Here is a 19940-nt window from a genome sequence, read left to right on the forward strand (position 1 = left end):
TATCGAATTAGGGTGCCTAAGTTCAAATCCTGGTTCCCCCAGTATGTTCGACATGACCTTGACCAAATTACTTAACTTCACTAGTCTTCTTTCTTCCTCTTTAAAATGGGAATGATAAAAATAATTATATGACGATGATGATAACACTACCCACCTCAGATGGATGCCACAAGCACTGAGTTAATACATGCAAAGTGCTTACAATGTAGCAAATACTCAATATACATTAATAATCATTACAATCATTAGAGAAAGGAGACTAAAATAAAAGACAAACTTACAAATGAGAATGTCGTACACAAGCTTCTGTGGCAGACCCTTTCATATGATGCAGTAGCTAAGAGCGTAGGCTACGAAACCAGACCTCTTGGGCCCAAGTCTTAGCTCTGCCATTACTGGCAATATGACCTTGGGCAAGTTACCTGACCTTTGGTGCTTCTGCTTCCTCATATGTAAAATGCACTCATCGCACAGGGTAGTCGTGAAGGGTAATAAGTCAATACACGCACAGTACTTCAAGGTAAGACTGGCTTAAGGTAAACAATAAATACTGGCTACCACCTGATATCTAATCTTCCTGTTTTTCTTTTTACCAGGACCCAGTTTTGTTCAGAGTAAGTAATACTCACCTTCCCAAGCACAAATTAAAGCCACATGAGACACCACCACCCATCCACCAGAATGGCTAAAACTAAAACTATGGAAAATACCAAGTATTGGTAAGGATATGGAATAGTCCACTTTGGAAAACTACTTGTCGGTATTTACTAAAACCAAATACAAGTACACAACCTGAATCAGCAATTTCATTACTAAGTATGGACTCAGCGGAAATGTGTATGTATGTTCAGCAAAAGATAAACTAGTAAGTTTACAGCAATCTTATTCAAAATAGCCCCAGGGGCACCTGGGTGACTCAGTCGGTTAAGCATCCGACTTCGGCTCACGTCATGATCTCAGGGTTTGTGGATTCGAGCCCCGCATCGGGCTCTGTGCTGACAGCTCGGAGCCTGGAGCCTGCTTCGGATTCTGTGTCTCCTTCTATCTCTGCCCCTCCCCAACTTGTGTTCTGTCTCTGTCTCTCAGAAATAAATAAATGTAAAAAAAAAAAAAAAAAAAATAGTCCCAAACCTGAAGCTACTGTTGATGCCTATCAATAACCGAATGGATAAATTGCAGTCTGTTCACCAACGGAATACTAGACAGCAGTGAGAATGACTTACAGCCACAACAATATAGATGAATCTCATAAAGCACTGAGCAAAAGAAGACAGACGAAAGAATACTCATTTTTATTCCACTTACATAAAGTTCAAAAACAGAAAATTAACCTAGACGTCAGGATAGTAGTTATCCTTGGGAGTCAGAGCAGGGAATGGAAGCGACACTGGTAATTTCTGTGTCTTGATTTGGAGCATTGGCTACAAAGGTGTACTTGATGTGTAAGCACTCAGAAAGCTGTATAAGGTGTATATCATACTTTTCTGTATACGTTATATTGTGATATATTTCAATTAAAGGGGTTTTTCTAATTAGCTTTTCCCAGACCCTGTTTCATCTAGGAGGGGGCCAGGTGACTGAGTTCAGCCAATAAGGCACGATACATGGAAATCTATACAATGGAACCTTCTAGGAGACAGATTATTTTCTTCATAAAAAGGAATATGCCTTTTGTCTTTGCCTCCTGTCTTGAGTCTTTCCTTCTGTCTAGAATGAAGATGCAACTCTTGGAGGGCAACTTGTAGTTGTGAGGGTGAAAGGCAGTGGTAAAGGATATGGGGGGACAAGAAGCTAACTGGAGAAGGGCCCTTAAAGACTGTTTATCCTCAAGCTTTCTGATATGTGAAAAAATACACTCCCACTGGTGCCAAATGTTGTCAGGTTTCTGATATCAAAGACATTCACGGATTTAGAATTCATTTTTGAAAAAACTGATGGGGGGGGGGGGGTAGGGAAGGAGAAATGTATACGCCAAAATAAGCGAACATATCAGAGTTACTTTTAATTCCTTTCTGTCTCCCCCATTTGACCCCGTTTTCAATCCCTCCTTTTTATTCTCCCAACACTATTCTTATTCAGAACCTTATCCTCTATAAGCTGGATACCAGCAGCAGTCTTCCGTTCCCCTGCCTCTTAATCTCTTACCCTAATCTGCCCTGTCACACTGTCGCCAGAATTGTCTTCCTAAAACATCATTTAGATCATTTCATTCCAATTCTTAAACTGGATTCCCATTTAATATAAGGTTCAAGATCCTGAGTTTACATTCAAGGTTCCCATCTCCCAAGACCCATTTCTCTATAAACTCACCCCTCCATGTACCAAAAACCTGAGTCACAACAGGCAACTTCCCGCCCCCTTAACATATGCATCAATGTGTGCCTCTGTACCGCTGCCCGTAATTTCCCTGCATGTGAAAATCCAGACATCCTTCAAAACTCAGCTCAAATGTCCGCTTTTCCAGGAAACCTCAGATCTCACTCATCAGAAACAACCTTTCTCTATGGCCTAAGCTTTTACCAGAACCATTCCTGGAGCACTGACTGCATTCTGACTCACCGTTAGTTAGTTACATACTGGTGTAACAACCAGCTGAGTTGTTTATGCCCCAAAATAACTACGGTCACTTACAGCACAGTGACTAAGAACACAGACTCTGAACCGAATTCCCTGATTTGAATCCCAGTTTCACCACTCACTAGTTTTAAAACCTCTATGTTTTAATTTTCTCATGTGTAAAATGGAAATAACAACAGTCCTGCCCAGTAGGATTGTTATGAGAATTAAATCAATGAAAACATTTCAAATGGTGTGCTATATGCAGTAAGCACTAAGTAAGTTTTCCTGCCATTATATCTGCTACACACATACCCTCACCTCTAAATATGTTCATTTTTTTTAAAAATTTTTTTTCTACATTTATTTATTTTTGAGAGACAGAGAGAGACAGCATGAGCAGGGGAGGGGCAGAGAGAGACAGAGACACAGAATCAGAAGAAGGCTCCAGGCTCCGAGCTGTCAGCACAGAGCCCGACGTGGGGCTCAAACCCACGAACCGTGAGATCATGACCTGAGCCGAAGTCAGACGCTTAACCGACTGAGCCACCCAGGCGCCCCTAAATATGCTCATTTAGAAAAGAATCCATATTCTCTATCTCTGTCTCCTTGCCACAATGCTTTCCATAAAGTAGGTACTTAGTACACATTTGTTCAGTTAGGCCTTAATCTGGCAATATGATAATGATGATCCAATAAGAGATATTTAAACATCCCATGCTTGGTCAAAAGGATATATAACAAATACATCATTTTACATATACAGTATATGTTATTCTAGAAATCATCAAAACATATTAGTACACAATCAATAACAGTCAAAAAGAAAAAGAAAGAAAAACATACATCCACAAAAAGATTTCTACAATAATGCTCGTAGTAGTTCTATTCATAATAGTTGAAAACTGGAAACGGCCCAGGGGTCCATTAACAGGTTATAAACTGTTCAAAGGGATTCTACACAGCAATAAAAAGGGACAAACTACTGATAACATGATCCACAACAACATGGATGAAATTCCAAAAACACTGCGGTGAGTGAAAGAAGCATTCTACAAAAGACTATGTACTACATACATGAGGCCACTATATAAAGTCCTAAAACAAGCAAAACTAGTCCCCCGCGGTATGGTGGGAAAAAATGTCAAGAGATTGCCTTTAGGAGGAAGAAGAACCATAAAGGAACTTTCTGGGGTCTTGATAATGTTCTGTAATCTCTGTATGGGACTAACATATGGCTTCAGCATACACATTTGTTCAAACTCGGGTCGATGCACACTTGAGGTCTGTACATTTCACTTTATGTAAAATTTACCTCAAAAAAGAAAACACAACTCCTAGAAGAAAAAGGCAGTAAGCTCTTTGATATCAGTCTTAGCAGTACTTTTTTTGGACCAGTCTCATTAGGCAAGGATAACAAAAGCTAAAATAAACAAATGGGATTACATCGAACTAAAAGGCTTTTTGCGGGGCGCCTGGGTGGCTCGGTCGGTTAAGCCTCCGACTTCGGCTCAGGTCATGATCTCACGGTCCGTGGGTTCGAGCCCCGCGTCGGGCTCTGTGCTGACAGCTCAGAGCCTGGAGCCTGTTTCAGATTCTGTGTCTCCCTCTCTCTGTGACCCTCCCCCGTTCACACTCTGTCTCTCTCTGTCTCAAAAATAAATAAACGTTACAAAAAAAAAAAAAAAAAACTTAAAAAAAAAAAAATAAAAAAAAAAAATAAATAAATAAAAGGCTTTTTGCACAGTGAAGGAAACCATCAACAAAATGAAACGGCAACCTACTGAATGGGAAAAGGTATCTGCAAATCATACATTTGATAAGGGACTAACATCCAAAATATATAAAGAACTTACACAATATAAAAAAAAAATCTTTAATGGGCACAGGACTTGAATAGACATTTTTCCAAAGGAGACAAGCAGATGGCCAACGGGCCTGGGAAAAGAACATCACTAACCATCAAGGAATTGCAAACCAAAACCACAGTGAGATAGCACCTCACAGGGGTCAGATCGGCTATTATCAAAAAGACAAAAAACAGCAAGTGTTGGTGAGGATGTAGGGAAAGGGAACCCGTGTGCACTGCTGGTGGGAATGTAAACTGGTGTAGCCACGATGGAAAACAGTATGGAGGTTCATCAAAAAATTAAAAATAGAGCTACCATACGATCCAGCAATTCCCCTTCTGGGGACTGATGTGCAAAAAAGAATGGAAACACAAACTCCGGGAAAAGTATGCATCCTCACGTTCACTGCATTATCTACACAAGCCAAGATACGGAAGCAACCCAAGTGTCCTTCAACAGCTGAATGGATAAAGAAAATGTGATATATAGACAGAACAGACACAGACACAGAGATAGAGACAGAGATTATAAGAATATTATAGGAACATATATATAAAAATATTACTTGGGGCACCTGGGTGGCTCAGTCAGCGAAGCGTCAGACTCTTGATTTCCGCTCAGGTCATGATCTCAAGATTCGTGAGAGAGAGCCCCACATTGGGCTCTGCACCATCAGCACAGAGCCCGCTTGGGATTCTCTCTCTTCCTCTCTCTCTCTGTCCCTCCCCACTGGCGTGCACAAGCATGTGCACTCACTCTCTCTCTCAAAATAGATACATTTTTTTTAAAAAGAATATTACTTAGCCATGTAAAAAGAGTGAAATCTTGCCATTTGTGACATGGATGGACCTAGAGGGTACTATTCTAAGTGAGATAAGTCAAAGAAAGTCAAATGCCATATGATTTCACTGATATATAAAATTTAAAAAAATAAAACAAACAAAACAATACAGTTTCATAGATACAGGAAACAAACTATTGGTTACATGAAGAGGGAGGGGTTTGGGGAGGAAGGAAAAATAGGTGAAGAGAATTAATAAGTACAAACTTCCAGTTGTAAAAGAAAGAAGTCAGAGGGATGTAATGTACAGCATAGGGAACCCAGTCATTAATACTGTAATAATTTTGCATGGTGACAGATTCTGGTAACTAGACTAATCATGGGGATCATTTCCTAATGTACAAAAATATCAAATCACTATGATGTATACCTGAAACTAAGGGGGTATCATATGTCAATTATACTTCAATCTAAAAAAAAAAAAATCTAGGGAGATAACTACCTTTTAACCAAATTAACTAAAAAATTAGTAAAGTAAATTTTCATCATGATTCATTACTACAGAACCTCTAGGCTGTGTGTCCTTAGTAGCTATATATGTAATTATACCACTAATTAAACCTCTGAAACTAGTCAGTTTCATAGTAAGGTCCTTTAAAATTTGATTTAACTTGTATTTTTAAGAATTAATTCTTACATGTGGTATTTCCATTCCTCTCTCCTCAAAGTAATGAAAGTATTAATACTTAAAAAAAATACAAGTAATGAACTCTGGTTAATGATATGCATGCTAAAACATTAAAGGGAAGGATCTCATGACCCACAACTTACTCTGAAATGCCATTAAGAAAGTAAAATTGGAGGGGCGCCCGAGTGGCTCAGTCGGTTGAGCGTCCCACTTTGGCTCAGGTCATGATCTCATGGCTCACGAGTTCGAGCCCCGCGTCGGGCTCTGTGCTGACCGCTCAGAGCCTGGAGCCTGCTTCAGATTCTGTGTCTCCCTCTCCCTCTGCCCCTCCCCTGCCTGCGCTTCTCTCTCTCTCTCTCAAAAAATAAATAAACGTTTAAAAAATTAAAAAATAAATAAGTAATTTTTAAAAGTAAAAATGGATTGAGGGGCAGACAGAAGAATGTATACACAGACAGACTGGTGATAAAGCAAACACAGTAAAGTACCAATGAAAGAATCTAGGTGGTAGGTATACAGATGCTCACTTGAAAGTTCTATTTCTCTGTATGTTTGAAGTTTTTCACAATATACTGTGTGGAAAAGAAAAAAGGAGCAAATACTTATTAAATCATTATACTGGGTGCCAAAACCAACTGATACGTAGGATGTTCAACGCAGTAACAAGGGGGGGTGGGGGGGTCACCGGCAGCTGTACGAACTCTCGGGCTTGCTTTATGCCGTCTCTTCTCCCTTGGCGTCAACTCTCTGATCTCCTGCTGCTGTCAAGATGCCCAATCACAGGAAGCATTCCACCCCCTTGGAGGATATGCATCATTCCCAATTTGCTAACAACAGCCAACAACCAACTAATCAGAAACGTGTTTAAAAATAAAGACTTCTGAGTAAGGGCATCTGCTTGTGATTAAGAATTCAATGAGATCATATATATAAAATGTTTAACGATGTCTGACACATAGTAAACACTCAATAACTACTACTTTATTATTTTTGAGAAAAATATTTGTATTTTTTTAAGAAAGTTCCAAGCCTTTGGTGGGCTGACTTCCTGAGTATCACCCATGTTCATTCTTCACCTTCATTAAAACTTAAATTTCTCCTGAATGTGTTAGAAAGCTGGTTCTCATTCATTCTAGTTTTTGCATTTACAACAGTATTTAGCCTTTTTGAACTATTCTGTAAGAGAGGAAAATACGCATTCTAAATAATAGTTTTAAATAATATTCATTAAAGACCACTGGATCTGTCCAGTACCATTTAGACCAGTGCCTCCAAATATTTTACCACTACTTCATGGCATTTCTAGATAATGATGTATTTGGAGAGGATTGGAATAGTTTAACTAGGGAGGCTGAGCAAAGCCAGAGCCAGAAGCCCAGGGACTTGGACTATGCCCAGAACCTGACCAGCTCCCCCCAAAAGGAACAAAGTTCTCAGCTCATAGAATCTGTTCACGGAGTTTGCGAAGCTATAATCTGTATCTGTGCTAGACAATACTTTAGAATGTTTAGTCTACACAATTTAGTTCATAAATCATCTAGCTCCTAAATTGTCTACATATATGCTCCAGGTTCACAGATTAGAAATGTTTCTGCCCTACATTAGAGACTGCTAAGAATAGCCAGGTTAACGATAACATCATCACTAGAGCCAAAGTAAACGAATGTTCATGTCAGACATTGCTGTCATAATGACGCTTTTAATGAATTTTTTTTCTTTCGTTTTCGGAAAGAATCAAAAGAATGTCACTTGTGCTGCACCCCCCAAGTAACTTTTTTAAATCAAGATAACACAAGTGCTCTAGTAGTAAAACACTCTGCATTAGAGCAAACTTTAAAAGAAATCCCATTCCGTCCATATCCCCCCCTTCCAAATTATGTAATTCAATATGTCTTTCAATATAAACTATCCCTAATATTTTACAAGCATAAAGTCATATTGCTTTTTGTCAAAAAGTTTTCTCTTTACTGCCATTAATTTTTTAAATGAGTAACAACGTCGTATTACATGACTGCTGTATATACATGCACGATTTTTATTTAAAACTGTTTCCAAGAAAGCATCAACACACCTGGATTTACCATACATATACATATTATATCAAATGTCTGGACATCACTCTTTCAATAGGAAGTCAAATGCTAATAATATAGATTGACCAACACTCTGAAATGACTTGCTATTTTTTAAAAATAACAGTAGTAACAGACCTGAGGAGTGGTTGGTTCACTTCCATTAACACTGTCAGGAGATTTCGTGGCTTGGATAGATGCATTCTAAGAAAAACAAAGAAGTATCATAAAGAAAAGGAACAGAAAAAACTGTTAAGAACAAACGCCAAGCACCAAGACCCATTAGATACATTTATCAAACACAATTAGTTCATTTATTAGAATGTTTTCATGCAAGGCAAAACTAGTACGGTGAGTATTTAGAAAATTTATTTTGCTATAATATATGTAACTAAATAGCAAAGATTAGTACGTTGACAATTTCATTTTAAGCTAATCACATACCTCTCCCCATTATAAGGTCCCTAGCTTTTTCCCCCATGACAAAATTAACACGGGGATTCAATTAGCAAACCTCATTCAAATAGACAGCTATCCAGAAAAAGCAATGTCAAGTGTCCCCTACGATAAAATAATACTCAAAAGTTATTTGGGCTAAGACCTGAAAAACATCTTTGTTACAAGAGATGGAAATGCCTCATTCATCTGAAGCCAGCACTCTAAATGAAATTGTTATGGCAATTTTCAGAAAAACTTGTCATTAAAAATATCTTCTTCCACATACGAAAGCTTTTTGTTTTGTTCTGTTGCCATGACAAATGCTCCAAATTAAGCGACATTCTCCTGATTACATCAGCCTGGCATAGGTTCCATGATAACGAAGGAGATTCTCTGAGATTCAAAATTCTATACTGCATTCGTAATACACTGACCAAAATTAGAGCCTTAAAAGTGGCTCATGATAAAATAACTTCTAAGTTTTAAACAAAGCGTTAGAGCAAATCCTAGCCACTATGTTTCAGTAACTCGGTAGATTTTTAAATAAGACATTTCCTGTACATTTGTACAGCTGACCAAGGAAAGGTCAAATAACGAATATTCTTTTTTTAATGTTTATTTTTGAGGGTGGGTGCAGAGAGAGAGGAAGAGAGAGAATCCCCCCGATGCAGGGCTCGATCCCTCGAGCCATGAGACCATGACCTGAGCCGAGATCAAGAGTCAGACGCCCAACCAACAGAGCCACCCAGGGACCCCTGAGTATTCTTGAGTATCAGTGGAGATGGCACTCAGCTTTGCAAGTGTTCTCAATTTTCTGCACTGTACTCCCATTAGGTATTTGATACTAAGAAACAACTGATTTTTAGGTGTGATAAATGCACTGTGTTATATATTTTTAGTCATTATCTTTCAGAAATATAGACCAAAACATTTAGATGGAATAAGGTTTCTGAAATTCGCTTCAAGTAACCCAACAGGGATGGGGACGGGGAAGGGAGGTGTGCGTGTGTGGGAGGGTGGTTAGACAAGTGTGGGGGTATGATAATAAGAGAGCCATGAGCCATTCACTGATGCTACTGGGTACTGGGCATGCGGGGTGGGATTCTTTTGCCACCGTTACTACTATTTCCACTCTTGTCATACGTTTGGATTTTCCCCAAGAACAACTGATACACCTTCTCCCTCTAATATAAAAAGACTTATCAAATTTTATCAGTCCAAGACATCTCCCTTAGGGTTATATTAGGGAGAAAAGTTGGGGGAACATAACTCTTATCTTCCTGTTCTCTGCCATTTCAAAGAATTACAAGCTGTATATATGGCTATATTTGTGTAGCGTGACCATTAATGCTTTCTGGCCCTAAAAATATACTACATTACACACTATAAAATAAAAAACCTACTTTATAGAGTTCAAGAAGTCTCTCAATCCCTATATTGAAAATTAAGATCGTTAAATTGCAGAGAAAGGAAATGAAATGGTTCCGTAAAACATTTAAGTCAGGATGAAGAGTGGCAAGAGAGTCTATATTCTATTTTAAGGAAATTACTTGACACATGATTGTGGTCCATACAAAAAGCTATTCTATAACTGACCTATCACACTATCGGACAAACATTACCTAACGTTTAAAAACTTTCCCTCTCTGCAAATATGTTTCAATACGTGTATTACATCACATATTTAAATAGACACAGCTAAGGAAAGCATTGCCATGTTACCCCGTAAATTTAAACTAGGAATCTGTAGAAGCAAAATTAAAGATTTGTCACTACTTGTAACACCTTCACTTTTGCCCAGCAAACTCTCATTTACTTTTCGACTTTCAAATGCAGCTTCTTTTATGAAGTTTCATATGGCTTGCCTGGGCGCTAACACATTTCCTATCCCTGTTATTTTCTTCTAGGAAGGCTTGATTCCTTTGCATTCTAAGTGTTTGTCTCTAGACTAAACTATAAACGCTCGGAGGGCAGGAGCCCTGCGTGTCCATCTTGGTGCCCAGGACTAGTGGTAGAGGCTTAGTATATGCTTTTGCCTGACTGGTGGTAGAGGCTTAGTATATGCTTGTCAAATCCTTATGCAGTTACTTCCTTCAGTATAAAAAGGCTTCTGAAGTCCTCCTCCCAGAGAGAAGCCAAAAGAACTAGCTCAACGCATGTCAATACTCAGCTGTCACCAGTACTTTCTCCCGGAGGCAATTCTTAGATAACAGAAAAATTCTTCTAATCTAAAGTGCATTTAATTTAAAAGCACACACAGGTTCCCTGCCAGATTTGTCTTCAATTATGTTTTGTTCTCTCTTTCAACAACTATGTTTTTGACTGCTGAGCACTAAGGATACAGTAATTTTTAGAATGTGGGGTCATTTTCAAAAATCTGAATGAAGGAAAAATCAATAGCTGGTGAACTCATAAGTAGACCCTCACTAAATGTGTGTTCCATTTGTATTTTGTTATAGGTTATGCCGTGATTTCCCGTTGTTGCATGGAGAGAAGTTTTTATCTGGACAACATTTAAATAAGATAAATGAAGACTTTTAGTCTACTCAAGGTATTTTTAAATAATTACAACTTTATTTTATAAACATATAAAATACATACATTTCAAAGGCATCAGCATTTTTTACAATAGAATAGGTACTTAAATTACTTTTATGTAAATGGAAGTAGGCCTAGGAGGGGATCTTCTTTTTTTTAAGTCTGTTACTATTACATAAAATATAAAGTAATATCATTTTATGTTTTTAAAGTAAATTAGTGGGGTGTCTGTTAAGTGTCTGACTCTTAGATCTCAGCTCAGGTCTTGATCTCAGCATCATGGGTTTGAGCCTCGCGTGGAGTCTACTTAAAGAAAACAAATTTTTTTAATAAAATAAATTGGTAGGTTAGCTTAGATTCCTGTCTGCCTCTCAAACCAGTTTTGAAAATAGCGAGGTATTACTTGTAGCCAGAACCAAGGAGAGACCCTTTGCCCTGAGATCCAAGCTAGGGCATCACTAGAACTCTCAGCTGCTTTCTTTTCTAAAACCAAGTTCAGAATGTGATTTAGGATTGCTACTGACCATACGCACACCAAGTCCTTCCTGGCTGCATGGATTAAGTACAGAAATGTTCTAGTTTCATCACCAGCTACTTAATAAATTAAACCAATTCTCCTCGTTTAAAAAAAGCCTCAATCCCTTAGGGCACCTGGGTGGCTCAGTCGGTAAAGCACCCGACTTTGATTTCAGCTCAGGTCATGATCTCATGGTTCGTGAGTTGGAGCCCCGCATCGGGCTCTGTGCTGACAGTGCGGAGTCTGCTTGGGATTCTCTGTCTCTGTCTCTCTCTCTCTACCCCCCCCCCCCCCCCCCGTTTGCTGGCTCTCTCTCTCTCTCAAAAATAAACACTAAAAAAAAAAAAAAAAAAAAAGGAAAACCTCAATCCCAATTAGTGTCCAATGCAACACAAAAAGCTTTCCTTACTGGGCAATCAAAGATCTCTAAGTTTTAATTTCCTAACTTAAGAATTTAAGATACGTACGAAAACAGTCCACTTTCTCAAAGTGAACTTATATGCAGGATTCAAAATTATATGAATTCAGTCAATTGAAACATAATGAGATTAATTACTTCCTTTCAGATGTTTTATCGAAAACTGGTACTCTCCCCAAATAAGATGCAATTATTTGTTACAGTAGAATCCACCCACCTACTCAATGTTGTTCAATTACGGATTTATGAACAATGCATTGTTTTTCTCAGTGAGTCATAGCTCAAAATATTCTTGGCCTCCTGCCAAAAGTAGAACAGAGATTTCTAGCAATGCATACCATTTTTAGTTAATGAGCAAACATTCCCCAGAGAGAAAACTTAGAGTTTAGGCCAAGTTGAAGGTAGCCTTCGCCACATTAATGAAAACAGTGTTATTTTGCTGCTGTTAAAAAGCTGCCAGAAAACACACCAGCCGTCAGAATTCAGCAGTTTACTCTGATTTTTTAGAGCAGGGTTAGCAAGAGGGCACTGAAGATGCTTGGAGGGACAGGGAGCGACAAGCAGCAGGAGATGTGCTTCTAGAATTACCAAATTCCTTTGCTTCCCCAGAGGGGGGATGCAGAAAGCGGTGGAAGGACTCACCACACTGTCAGTCTGTGTTTTAGGCTGCTTGGAGGAATCCAAAGCAAAGATAGTATACTCAGAGAGAAAAGCAGGCTCTGCTATCATCCCGGCTAGCAGCTGTCTCATTCAGCGTAATAGCAGAGGCACAAAAACAAAACACATCGTGAAAAACGAATCATGAGGGCATGTCGCAAAGTGTCCTCGCCACGCCGCACGTGCACCACCACCACGGCTACCATCTCCCCGCCCGCAGAAATAGCAAGTTGCCAGAAAGCTCAGCAGTGGAGGGGACCTGAGCTCCCTGGAATCTCAACTTGCTTCCTGGCGCACAAACGGCATGGGCGACAGCCACCACAGCGCACATCGTGTCCGCCAACTCGGTGTAAGAGTCCATGCCGATAAGAACCACACACGGTAAAGAACACAAAGACTTCATAGAACAAATGTTGACCGTGGTCACGCATTCAACAAGAGAGCACGGAGATTGGGGGCAGGACAAAACACAGAAAATGTTAAATAATCGTTTATTTTGTGCTTAGAAACGAAAATATGTACAGAAGAAACTTTTGAAACTGACATTATATAATGAGTCTTCAGGACAAATCCTTTTATACTAATTCTTTTATTATACTAAGATCTACTTGATCTTAGCCAAAAGGCTGAGAAGCGATCATCATACGAATTCTTTTAATATATATTCTCTTCTGTCCTTCAGTTTCTTTCACAAGCTGTACACTATACACCAAAATATTAATAATCATGAATTAGATTAGAAGAAATTATAATTAAAATGAACTTTTAAATGTAAAACTGGTGAACTCTGAATAATCTCTGTGGATGCCACAGTTTACCAATGGCAATTCCCTCATTTTGCCGGTGTACCATAGTTATACAAGATGCTATCTTTGGGAGAAAATGGGTAAAGGGTACAACAGGGCCCCCCTAAAAAAAATTTTGTAACCTCCTGTGAATCTATGTTTATCTCAAAAACTAAATAAATTTTTAAAAACCCAAATCTTTTGCAACGTCAACTCAGCAGTTAATGTATATTATTATTATATATTATATATGATAAAGGAATTAACAGAAAATAAATGTCTGCACAGGCTTAAGAACTTAGACTTTTCATCTCAGTACTACAGCGTTATAGACACTGAGTAGAGCCTCCACTAACTCTCTTCATCTGGTCCTAAAAATTGAGTATTAGTGGTGTACTAAAATATACTAGATGCCTGTTTGGCTCTGGGTACTCATTCAAGTTCCTACTCTTGCTGAAAATCTGAATTCTCCTGGGAACTCAGAAAGGTCACCCTTGGAATGGATGTGATTTTAAGTTAAAGGCTATACAAATTCACTCTTCTTAGGCTCCCAAGATTAATGTTTGAAACGAAGTCACTCTGGCCCACACAACAAAATAACTTAAAATTTCAGGGGCGCCTGGTGGCTCAGTCGGTTAAGCGTCTGACTTCAGCTCAGGTCATGATCTCTCGGCCTGTGAGTTCGAGCCCCACATCGGGGTCTGTGCTGACAGCTCAGAGTCTGGAGCCTGCTTCGGACCCTACGTCTCCCTCTCTCTCTGCCCCACCCCTGCTCATGCTCTGTCTCTCTTCCTCTTTCAAAATTGAATAAATGTTAAAAAAAATTTTTTTTGATTATTTTTTCACAGTTAAGCAAGCCCTATCAAAATAACAACAGCATTCTTCACAGAACTAGGACAAACAATCCTAAAATATGTATGGAACCAGAAAAGACCCCGAATAGCCAAAGTAATCCTGAAAAAGAAAACCAAAGCTGGAGACATCACAGTCGTGGACTTCCAGACGCATTACAAAGCTATAATCATCAAGACAGTATGGTACTGGCACAAAAAACAGACACTCAGATCAACGGAACAGAATAGAGAACCCGGAAATGGACCCACAAACGTATGGCCAACTAATGTTTGACAAAGCAGGAAAGAATAGCCAATGGAATAAAGACAGTCTCGTCAGCAAGTGGTGCTGGGAAAACTGGACAGTGACATGCAGAAGAATGAACCTGGACCACTTTCTTACACCATACGTAAAAATAAACTCAAAATGGATAAAAGACCTAAACGTAAGACAGGAAGCCATCAAAATCCTAGAGGAGAAAGCAAGCAAAAACCTCTTTGACCCTGGCCACAGCAAGTTATTCAACACATCTCTGGAGGCAAGAGAAACAAAAGTAAAACTGAACTACTGGGGCCTCATCAAGATAAAAAGCTTCTGCACAATGAAGGAAACAATCAGCAAAACTAAAAGGCAACTGACAGAATGGGAGAAGATACTTGCAAATGACATATCAGATAAAAGGTTAGTATTCAAAATCTATAAAGACCTTATCAAACTCAACACCCAAAAAACAAATAATCCAGTGAAGAAATGGGCAAAAGACATGAATAGACACTTTCCGAAAGAAGACATCCAGATGGCCAACAGGCACATGAAAAGATGCTCCGCATCACTCCTCATCAGGGAAGTACAAATCAAAACCACACTGATATATCACCTCACACTGGTCAAAGTGGCTAAAATGAACAAATCAGGAGACTCTAGATGCTGGCGAGGATGTGGAGAAACAGGAACCCTCTCACACTGCTGGTGGGATTGCAAACTGGTGCAGCCACTCTGGAAAACAGTATGGAGGTTCCTCAAAAAATTAAAAATAGAATTACCCTATGACCCAGCAGTTGAACTACTAGGTATCTATCCAAAGGATACAGGTGTGCTGTTTTGAGGGGGCACATGCACCCCCATGTTTATAGCAGCACTTTCAATAATAGCCAAAGTATGGAAAGAGCCCAAATGGCCATCGAGGGATGAATGGTATATACACACAATGGAGTATTACTCAGCAATCAAAAAGAATGAAATCTTGCCATTTGCAACTACATGGATGGAACTAGAGGGTACTATGCTAAGCAAAATTAGTCAGTCAGAGAAAGACAAATATCACATGACTTCACTCATATGAGAAATTTAAGATACAAAACAGATGAACATAAGGGAAGGGAAGCAAAAATAATATAAACACAGGGAGGGGGACAAAACAGAAGAGACTCTTAAATACAGAGAACAAACAGAGGGTTGCTGGAGGGGTGGTGGGAGGGGGGATGGGCTACACGGGGAAGGGGCACTAAGGAATCTACTCCTGAAATCACTGTTGCACCATATGCTAACTTGGATGTAAATTAAACATTTAATTAATTAATTTAAAAAATAATTAATACATTTTTACAGTTGAGTGTATTTGAAATTCTAAGAGAAAAACACAAAAGCTGATGCTCAGTATGGAAGATCTTGTTGAGCAAATGTCTCAAAGGAAGGTCCTGTCAAGCAACAATCTATACCCCTGCCTGTTGCCCAAGTAGAAGCCAGGTGTGGCGTGCATCCGACCTTGAATTTCAGCTCAGGTCATGATCCCAGGGCTGGGGATCAAGCCCCACATCAGGCTCTACGCTGAGCATGGAGCCTGCCTGAGATTCTTTCTCTCGCTCTCCCTCTCTCTCCCTCTCCCCTTCTCTCCTGCTCCTATACACTCTAAAAATAAAATAAGTCTTAAAGAAAACAAACGTTCCCATTGACATGACCTCAAAACCCAAAGGGCTTTTCCCCCCACTTGCTGTCCTCGTGCCTTCTTTCCTTCTTGTGCCTATGAAAATCTTCTACACATCGGTTCTCAAATATTCTCAATCAAATTCTGTCTCAATTCCGTGTCTCTCAAACTCTGTTCAAATTCTAATCCAAATCTGTTAAGAACTTAACTCACTTCTTGTGCAGTCCTTAGGTGAAGCCATCAGCTGCACTAACACTGATTGAAGTTCTGTGTCTAAACATTCACGAAGATACAGAAAACTCCAATTAGATATCTGTTGAAGGCGTTTATCTATCTTCCGTATCTTTTACGCTCATATACATATTTCTTTATCTCTGTGCGTTTTTGATAGAATTACTCAGTATTCTTTCAGAATACCCTAATTTCCCCATGAACTGGGACTTCTGTTTTATTCTGACTTACGTTTTTATATCAATTTTTTTTTCACTTCAAGGATTCCTAATCGGTTCTTTTTCAGACCTACCTAATCTACTTTTGTTTTTTCCCTGCAATTTTATCTTCTTTTTCAGAAAATTATTACTTCAGGTATCCTATTAAAGATACTTCTTTTAAAGTCTTTTTTGGGGCGCCTGGGTGGCTCAGTCGGTTAAGTGTCCGACTTTGGCACAGGTCATGATCTCGCGGTTCGTGAGTTCAAGCCCCGCGTCGGGCTCTGTGCTGACAGCTCAGAGCCTGGAGCCTGTTTCGGATTCTGTGTCTCCCTCTCTCTCTCTGACCCTCCCCCATTCATGCTCTGTCTCTCTCTGTCTCAAAAATAAATAAACGTTAAAGTCTTTTTTAATTTCATCTAGGATAAATTCATATTCCAATTCCTGTTTTGTTTGCCTGCCTTTGTAGCATTTGTTTCAGAATTTTCATTTACAGGTTCATTTTGAGGAAGGCATTGTCTTTCTCCTTCCTTCTGTACTCATCTTTCCTTATCCAATCAATCTGATTCCCTGGGCCCCAGTTTGAGTTTCCTGCCTTATGGCAACACAGGGGTCATCACGGACTCAGTTGCAATAAGCCAACGTGAGGTTTGCTTCAGTTCTTGGTCACGAAGTCTCCCTAGAGATGGCCGCTTCTCATAATGGGCCACGGAGCGTTCTAGGCAGCAGTTTGCAAAAGCTTTTCTCAATCTCTTTCTGCCAATGCTGGGAGCTCCACTTTAGCTCCTGGCACCAAATCTAACTTTGGCAGTTAGATCTAACCCTCCCAGTCCTTCTGAACCAGAGTCCGAAGAGAAAATTAAGTCCTAATGCCTGCCCCAAGGCATCCAGTAGCACCTGCTGTATGTAACAAATAAGCTTATCTCCTATGAATTAATGTATCTCCTGTTAGAGGGAGGTCTCTAAAAAGTTTAGTATCTTAGGGAGTGTAAGTCTCTGTTTTGAAGACAGAAGTCCTGTTTCTACCTTCCTAGACACTATTATATACAAATGTCAGTTGCAATACTCACTATTAGGGTACATTAAACTCATTCTGTTTTTATTTCCAACAATGTGTACTTTAAGAAGTACTTGTGATAATATATTCTACTAAAGATATAAGATGCTACGTCCCAGCGCACCTGAGACTTAAGAAAAATAAGTCATCAAAGATCAGCTCACCACTCTAATTCTGAAAATGCTCAGCACGCTCAACAAGAAAGTGGAACTGAAAGTTGGTTCTTCAAAAAGATACAAACAAATATTTAGCTTGACTGACAAAGAAAAATAGAAGACTCATATTACTAATATAAGGAATGAAAGGGGAAATTACTACAGCATTTATAGAAATAAAAAGGATTATAAGATAATGCTATGAACAACTGTATGCCAACAAATGAGACAACTTGGATGATAAAGACGAATTTCTAGAAGGATACAAATTACCGAAACTGACTCAGGAAGAAAGAGAAAAACTCAATGGAGCTACAAAAAGTAAAAAGATGGAATTTGTAATCAGACACTTCCCACAAAGAAAAGCCCAGGATCAGATGGCTTCACTGGTGAATTATACCAAACATTTGAAGAATTAATACTAATCTTCACAAATTCTTCCCAAAATATACAAACAGAGGGAATATTTCCCAACTCATTTGATGAGGCTAATATTATCCTGATACCAAATCCAGACATCACAAAAAAGAAAACCACAAGCCAACATCTTTTAGGAATAGAAACATAAAAATCCTCAACAATATACTAGCAAATCAAACCCAGCAATAAAAGATATACACCATGAACAAATGGGATATATCCAGGAATGCAAGGTTAGTTTAACATCCAAAAACCAATTACCATACCTCACCATGTCAAGAGAATAAAGGACAAAACCATATGCCCATCTCAATAAACACTAAGAAAGCATCTGACAACATTCAACACAGCTTCATAAGAACACTCAACAAATTATGAAAGTAAAGGAACTTTCTCAGCATTATAAGGGCAATCTCCTAACACCAACAGATAACATCATACTTAATGACAAAAGACTAAATGCTTTCCCCCTAAGATCAGGAATGATCTGTCTACTTTCACATCTGTTCAAATTGCACTGAAGCTCCTAGCCATAGCAATTAGGAAGAAAATGTTATAAAAGGCAGCCAGATTAAAAGAAGATATAAAACTACTTCCTTTTGCAGATGACATGATCTTGTACAATCCACTAAATAACTATTAGAATCTAATAAACAAGTTCAGCAAGGTTGCAGGATACAAGATCAATTGACAAAAATCAATTTTATCTCTATAAAGTAGTAATGAGAACACAAAAAAACCAAATTAGGAAAACAATTAAATTTATAGTAGCATCCAAAGAATAAAATACTTGTGAATAAATTTAACAAAAATAGTATAAACCTTATATTCTGAAAAGTGTAAATTTTTTTGAAAAAAAATAAAGAAGATCTAAATAAATGGAGAGGGGACAAAGGAAGGAGAGAAAAGAAAAGGTAGGAAGCTTCCCAACTAATTAAAATTGATAAAGATAACACAAACAGAAAAGTACAAACCACTCCCTTACAAATAGAATTGGGAGAGATGTAAATAAAGCAACTACCAAAGTGAATGCAGCAGGATATTAATAATGCACTCTGACACTACACTAGTAGAGTTGATTTACGGAATGAAAGATTGGCTTCATAGCAGGAAGCCTATTAATATAACTCATTTCCTATCATTAGATCAAAAGAAAAAAATATGAGAACTGAGTACATACCAAGGCAATTTGACAGGGATATTTTTTACTTTCATTAACTGACAGAGGCTAGGGGCAAGTAGCTTCTAATCTACTGTCTAACAGTAAAATCTCTGAAAGTCAATCTATTAGGGGCAAAATTAATTCCAAACTTAAGAAACATTTCTTGGGGCGCATCCAACTCTTGGTTTCGGCTCGGGTCACGATCTCACAATTCGTGTGTTCGAGCCCCATATCGGGCTCTGTGCTGACAGTCGGGAGCCTGCATGCAATTCTCTGTCTCCCTCTCTCTCTGCCCCTCACTCCCACCTCTCAAAATAAATAAACATTTAAAAAAAGAAGAATGGGTCATTTCTGACCCATTACTTTCAAGATACTTCTCAGAAATTCCTAAAGAACAATGCCTATAGCCCTGAAACAGAATAAATTTCTAAAAATGTGGTTAAGAATTATCAAAAGCTGAGGGGCACCTGACTGACTCAGTGGGTTAAGGGACCAACCTTCGGCTCAGGTCATGATCTCGCGGTCTGTGAGTTTGAGCCCCGCGGCAGGCTCTGTGCTGACAGCTCAGAGCCTGCAGCCTGCTTCTGATTCTATGTCTCCCTCTCTGTCCACCCTTCCTCCCTCCCCTGGTCTCAAAAATAAATAAACATTGGGGCGCCT

The 19940-nt window shown here is 38.9% G+C and overlaps 1 protein-coding gene across 9 annotated transcripts in view; it reads right to left on the reverse strand.

The window, feature by feature from the left end:
- GOLGA4 (golgin A4) overlaps nt 1–19940 on the reverse strand; it is a 125266-nt gene that overhangs the window by 86022 nt on the left and 19304 nt on the right. For 5 of the 9 annotated variants that reach the window (XM_078432517.2, XM_078432518.2, XM_078432516.2 and 2 more), the window contains 2 exons: nt 12501–12599; nt 8086–8151 (listed from right to left, as the gene is read on the reverse strand). In XM_078432517.2, coding sequence (XP_078288643.2) covers nt 8086–8151; nt 12501–12599 — 165 coding nt within the window. The remainder of the gene's footprint in view (nt 1–8085; nt 8152–12500; nt 12600–19940) is intronic. The other 4 variants (XM_078432522.2, XM_078432521.2, XM_078432520.2 and 1 more) reach the window with 1 other exon arrangement.

The sequence above is a fragment of the Panthera onca genome, chromosome C2 (assembly GCF_046562875.1).
Source record: "Panthera onca isolate mPanOnc1 chromosome C2, mPanOnc1 haplotype 2, whole genome shotgun sequence".
In the NCBI taxonomy this organism is placed as follows: Eukaryota; Metazoa; Chordata; class Mammalia; order Carnivora; family Felidae; genus Panthera; species Panthera onca.